Source organism: Homarus americanus, unplaced genomic scaffold, assembly GCF_018991925.1.
Source record: "Homarus americanus isolate GMGI-L3 unplaced genomic scaffold, GMGI_Hamer_2.0 scaffold23140, whole genome shotgun sequence".
NCBI classification, from domain to species: Eukaryota; Metazoa; Arthropoda; class Malacostraca; order Decapoda; family Nephropidae; genus Homarus; species Homarus americanus.
The window spans coordinates 17,903-23,730 of record NW_024720279.1 but is presented as its reverse complement, the minus strand read 5'-3'; the positions used below and the strand labels follow the sequence as shown (position 1 = coordinate 23,730).

The following is a 5,828-nucleotide window of genomic DNA, read 5'->3' as shown; positions in this document are numbered from 1 at the left end:
CCTGTGTAGTCCCTCCCTGTGTTGTCTCCCCCTGTGTCCTCCCGTGTAGTCCTTCCTGTTGTCCTCCCTGTGTTGTCTTCTCCCCCTGTGAGTCCTCCCAGGTTGTCTTCCCTGTGTAGTCCTCCTCCCCTGTTGTCTCCCTGTGTCTCCCCTGTCCTCCCGTGGTCTCTCTCCCCAGTCCTCCCTGTCTCCCCAGTCCCTCCCTGTTGTCCTCCCTGTGTTTTCTTCCCCTGTGTTGTCCCTCCCTGTGTTGTCTCTCCTGTGTTGTCTTCCCCGTGGTAGTCCTCCCCTGTTGTCTCTTCCCCGTTCGGCTGTCCCCTCCTGTAGTCCTCCCTGTGTTGTCCTCCCCTGTGGTCCTCCCCGTGGTCCTCCCGTGCTGTCCTCCTGTGTGGTCCTCCCCTGTAGTCCTCCCCTGTGGTCTTCCCCGTGGTCCCCCTTTCTGTCCTCCTGTGGCTGTCTCCTGTGGTCCTCCCTGTGAGGTCCTCCCCTGTGTTGTCCTCCCCGTGGTCTCCTGTGTAGTCCTCCCCGTGTTGTCTCTCCCTGTGTGGTCCTCCCCGTGTTGTCTTCCCCTGTCCCCTCCCCCTTGTTGTCCTTCCCATGTTGTCTCCCTGGTGGTCCTCCCGCAGGTCCTCCCCAGTCCTCCCCAGGTCCTCCCCTGTTGTCTTCCTCGTGTGGCCTCCCCATGTCCTCCTGTCCTCCCTGTGTTGTCTCCCGTGGTCTCCCTGTGTTGTCCTCCCTGTTGTCCTCCCCTGTGTTGTCTTCCCCTGTGTGGTCCTCCCGCGGTGTCCCTGTGTTGTCTCTCCCTCGGTGGTCTCTCTGTAGTCCTCCCTGTGTTCCCTCCCTGTGGTTTCTCCTGGTCCCTCCTGTAGTCCTCCCCTGTGGTCCTCCCTGGTCCCTCCCCGTGTTGTCCTCCCCTGTCCTCCCCTGTCTTCCCCTGTAGTCCTCCCTGTCTTCCCCGTGGTCCTCCCAGTCCCCTCCCCTGTTGTCCCCTCCCCTGGTCCTCCTGTAGTCCTCCCCTGTTGTCTTCCCCAGTGGTCCTCCCCGTGGTCTTCCTGTAGTCCTCCCCTGTTGTCCTCCCCAGGTCCTCCCCGTAGTCCTCCCTCCTGTCCTCCTGTGGTCTTCCCGTGGTCCTCCCTGTGTTGTCTCCCCTGTGTGGTCCTCCCTGTGTGGTCTCCCGTGTCCTCCCTTGTTGTCCCGTGTTCCCCTGTAGTCCTCCCCTGTGTTGTCTTCCCCCTGTGTGGTCTCCCCTGTTGTCTCTCCTGTAGTCCTCCCCGTGTTGTCCCTCCCCTGTGTTGTCTTCCCTGGTCCTCCCGTGTAGTCCCTCCCTGTGTTGTCTTCCCGTGTAGTCCTCCTGTTGTCTCCCTGGTGTGGTCCCTCCCCGTTGTCTCCCCTGTTGTCTTCTCCTGTGCTGTCCTCCCCGTGTTGTCTCCTGTGGTCCTCCCCATGTTGTCTCCCTGTCCTCCTGTGTAGTCCTCCCCGTGTTGTCCTCCTGTGGTCCTCCCTGTCTCGTGTCCTCCCGTGTTGTCTCTCCCTGTGTTGTTCCCCGTAGTCCTCCCGTGTTGTCTTCCCCGGTGGTCCTCCCCTGTTGTCCCCTGTCTCCCTGTAGTCCTCCCGTGTCCTCCCCTGTGGTCTCCCTGTGTGGTCCTCCCTGTCTCCTGTGGTCTCTCCCTGTAGTCCTCCCCGTGGTCTCCCCGTGGTCCTCCCCTGATGTCCCTCCCTGGTCCTCCCCTGTGTTGTCTTCCCCCGTGTAGTCCTCCCCTGTGGTCTCCCGTGTCCTCCCCGTGTTGTCTTCCTGTGTGGTCCTCCCATGTTGTCTTCCCCGTGTAGTCCTCCCCGTGTAGTCCTCGTGTGGTCCTCTCCGTGTTTCTTCTCCTGGTCCTCCCCATGTTGTCTTCCCCGTGTAGTCTCTCCCGTGTGGTCTCCCCGTGTTGTCTTCCTGTGTGGCCCTCCCCATGTTGTCTTCCCCGTGTAGTCCTCCCCGTGTAGTCCTCCCCGTGTGGTCTTCCTGTGTGTGGTCTCGTGTGGTCCTCCCAGTCTCCCCGTGTGGTCCTCCCCGTGTGGTCCTCGTGTGGTCTTCCCCGTGTAGTCCTCCCCGTGTGGTCCTCGTGTGGTCTTCCCTTGTGGTCTCCCGTGTGGTCTTCCCCGTGTAGTCCTCCCGTGTTATCCTCCCCGTGTTGTCCTCTCCTTGTTGTCATCCCCGTGTTGTCTTCCCGTGTGGTCTCCCCGTGTGGTTTTCCGTGGTCTCCCCGTGTAGTCCTCGTGGTCCTCCTTGTTGTCCTCCTTGTTTCTTCCTGTCCTCCCGTCTGGTCTTGGTCCTCCCCGTGTCCTCCCGTGTGCTTCCCCTGTAGTCTCCCGTGTTGGTCTCCCCGTGTTGTCCTCGTAGTCTCCCTGTGAGTCTCCCGTGTGGTCTTCCCCATGTAGTCCTCCCCGTGTTGTCCTCCCCGTGTAGTCCTCCCGTGTTGTCCTCCACGTGTGGTCTCCCCGTGTGTGTCTTCCCGTGTGTCTTCCCCGTGTAGTCCTCCTGTGTTGTCCTCCCGTGTGGTCCTCCCCGTGTTGTCTCCGTGTGGTCTCCCCGTGTGGTCCTCCCCGTGTGGTCTTCCCCGTGTAGTCCTCCCTGTTGTCCTCTGTGGTCCTCCCCGTGTTGTCCTCCCCGTGTTGTCCTCCCCGTGTTGTCTCCTGTGGTCCTCCCCGTGTTGTCCCGTGTGTCCTCCCCGTGCAGTCCTCCCCGTGTGGTCTTCCCCGTGTAGTCTCCCCGTGTGGTCTTCCCCGTGTAGTCCTCACGTGTTGTCATCCCCGTGTTGTCTTCCCCGTGTGGTCTTCCCCGTGTAGTCCTCGTGTGGTCTTCCCCGTGTAGTCCTCCACGTGTTGTCTTCCCCGTGTGGTCTTCCCGTGTGGTCCTCCCGTGTGGTCCTCCCGTGTGGTCCTCCCCGTGTTGTCCTCCACGTCCCTCCCTTGTTGTCATCCCCGTGTCTCCTGTGTAGTCCTCCCCGTGGTCCTCCCCATTCCTCGTGTTTGTCCTCCCCGTGTTGTCCTCCCTGTGTAGTCCTCCTTGTCATCCCCGTGTTGTCTTCCGTGTGGTCTTCCCGTGTTAGTCCTCCCGTGTTGTCTTCCTGTGTGGTCCTCCCCGTGTTGTCCTCCCCGTGTAGTCCTCCTTGGTCCTCCCCGTGTAGTCCTCCTTGTGTCCCTCCCCTTGTTGTCTTCCCCGTGTTGTCCTCCTCTGGTTCCCGTGTGGTCCTCCCGTGTTGTCCTCCCCGTGTGGTCTTCCCCGTGTAGTCCTCCCCGTGGTCTCCCGTGTTGTCCTCCCCGTGTAGTCCTCCCCGTGGTCCTCCCCGTGTGGTCTTCCCCGTGTAGTCCTCGTGTTGTCCTCCCCGTGTAGTCCTCCCCGTGTTGTCCTCCAGTGTGGTCTTCCCCGTGTGGTCTTCCCGTGTGGTCTTCCCGTGTAGTCTCCCTGTGTTGTCTCCTCCCCGTGTGGTCTCCTCGTGTTGTCCTCCGTGTGGTCTCCCCGTGTGGTCCTCCCGTGTGGTCTTCGTGTAGTCCTCCCCATTTGTCCTCCCCATGTAGTCTCCCGTGTTGTCCTCCCATTGTCCTCCCCTGTGTCCTCCCTGTGTGGTCCTCCCCGTGTTGTCTTCCCGTGTAGTCCTCGTGCAGTCCTCGTGTGGTCTTCCCCTTTAGTCCTCCCCGTGTGGTCTTCCCCGTTGTAGTCCTCCACGTGTCATCCCCGTTGTCTTCCCCGTGTGGTCTTCCCCGTGTAGTCCTCCCCGTGTGGTCTTCCCCGTGTAGTCCTCCACGTGTTGTCTTCCCCGTGTGGTCTTCCCTTGTGGTCCTCCCCGTGTGGTCCTCCCCGTGTTGTCCTCCCCGTGTTGTCCTCCTGTGGTCCTCCCTTGTTGTCATCATTCTGGTCCTCCCCATTTTTGGGGCCTCCCGTGTTGTCCTCGTGTTGTCCTCCTGTGGTTCTCCTTGTTGTCATCCCCGTGTTGTCTTCCCCGTGGTCTTCCCCTGTAGTCCTCCCGTGTGGTCTCCCGTGTTGTCCTCCCTGTGTTTGTCTTCTCATGTAGTCCTCCTGTAGTCCTCCCGTGTTGCCCTTCCTCCCGTGGGTCTTCCCTGTCCTCCCCGTGTTGTCTTCCCGTGTGGTCCTCCCCGTGTAGTCCCCCCTGTGTAGTCCTCCGTGTAGTCCTCCCCGTGTAGTCCTCCCCGTGTTGTCCTCCTGTGTTGTCCTCCCTGTGTTTGTCTTCCTCGTGTAGTCCTCCCCGTGTGTCCTCCCCGTGTTGTCCTCCCCGTGTTGTCTTCCCCGTGTAGTCCTCCCGTGTGGTCCTCCCCGTGTAGTCTCCCCGTGTGGTCCCCCCGTGTAGTCCTCCCGTGTAGTCCTCCCCGTGTTTGTCTCCCCGTGTGGTCCTCGTGTGGTCCTCCCGTGTTGTCCTCCCCGTGTTGTCCTCCTGCTGTGGTCCTCCCGTTTGTCATCCCCGTGTCTCCTGTGTAGTCCTCCCCGTGTGGTCCTCCCCTTTGTCCTCCGTGTTGTCCTCCCCGTGTTGTCCTCCCTGTAGTCCTCCCTTGTTGTCATCCCCGTGTTGTCTTCCCCGTGGTCTTCCCATGTAGTCCTCCCCGTGTAGTCTTCCCTGGTCCTCCCCGTGTTTGTCCTCCTGTGTTGTCTTCCTCGTGTAGTCCTCCCATGTTGTCCTCCCCGTGTGGTCTTCCCTGTGTGGTCTCCCGTGTTGTCCTCCCGTGTTGTCTTCCTGTGTGGTCCTCCCCGTGTCCTCCCCGTGTTGTCTTCCCCCGTGTGGTCTTTCCCCCGTGTAGTCCTCCCCGTGTGGTCTTCCCGTGTAGTCCTCCCGTGTTGTCCTCCTGTGTTGTCTTCCTCTTGTAGTCCTCCCCGTGTAGTCCTCCCCGTGTTGTCCTCCCGTGGTCTTCCTGTGTGTGTCCCCCGTGTTCTCCCCGTGTTGTCTTCCTGTGTGTCCTCCCCGTGTTGTCCTCCCCGTGTTGTCTTCCCCGTGTGGTCTTCCCCCGTGTAGTCCTCCCCTTGTGGTCTTCCCCGTGTGGTCTTCCCTGTGTGGTCTCCCGTGTGGTCTTCCCCCGTGTAGTCCTCCATGTTGTCTTCCCCGTGTGGTCCTCCCGTGTTGTCTCCCGTGTTGTCCTCCTGTGTAGTCCTCCTTGTTGTCATCCCCGTGTTGTCATCCCCGTGTTGTCTTCCCCGTGTGGTCTTCCCCGTGTAGTCTCGCCGTGTAGTCCCTCCGTGTTGTCTTCCCGTGTTGTCTTCCCCGTGTTGTCCTCCCTGTGTTGTCTTCCCCGTGTAGTCCTCCTGTGTAGTCCTCCCGTGTTGTCTTCCCTGTGTTGTCCTCCCGTGTTGTCTCCTGTGTAGTCCTCCCCTTTGTTGCATCCCGTGTTGTCTTCCCCGTGTGGTCCTCCCCGTGTTGTCTTCCCCGTGTTGTCCCTCCTGTGTAGTCCTCCCTGTTGTCATCCCGTGTAGTCCTCCCCGTGGTCCTCCCGTGTTGTCCCTCCTGTGTAGTCCTCCTTGTGTCATCCCCGTGTTGTCTTTCCCCCGTGTGGTCCTCCCCGTGTTGTCTTCCCCGTGTTGTCCTCCCCGTGTTGTCCTCCTGTCCTCCCCGTGTTGTCATCCCCGTGTTGTCCTCCTGTGTAGTCTCCCCTTGTTGTCATCCCCGTGTTGTCTTCCCTGTGTAGTCCTCCCCGTGTTGTCTTCCCTGTGTTGTCCTCCCGTGTTGTCCTCCCCGTGTTGTCCTCCCGTGTTGTCTTCCCCGTGTGGCTTCCCGTGTAGTCCTCCCCGTGTTGTCTTCCCGTGTGGTCTCTTGTCCTCCTGTGTTGTCTTCCTCGTATAG

General features: G+C 60.9%; 2 protein-coding genes across 2 annotated transcripts; both read right to left on the bottom strand.

The window, feature by feature from the left end:
• Nucleotides 1-2,777: 2,777 nt before the first annotated feature.
• Nucleotides 2,778-3,557, bottom strand: LOC121860477 (uncharacterized transmembrane protein DDB_G0289901-like). The gene has a single exon (XM_042357633.1). It carries the CDS (start codon nucleotides 3,555-3,557, stop codon nucleotides 2,778-2,780), a length of 780 nt encoding a protein of 259 aa, XP_042213567.1.
• Nucleotides 3,558-3,712: 155 nt separating this feature from the next.
• On the bottom strand, nucleotides 3,713-5,515 carry LOC121860476 (spore wall protein 2-like). The gene has a single exon (XM_042357632.1). The coding sequence runs from the start codon at nucleotides 5,513-5,515 to the stop codon at nucleotides 3,713-3,715; it is 1,803 nt and encodes a 600-aa protein (XP_042213566.1).
• Between the last annotated feature and the right edge of the window lie 313 nt (nucleotides 5,516-5,828).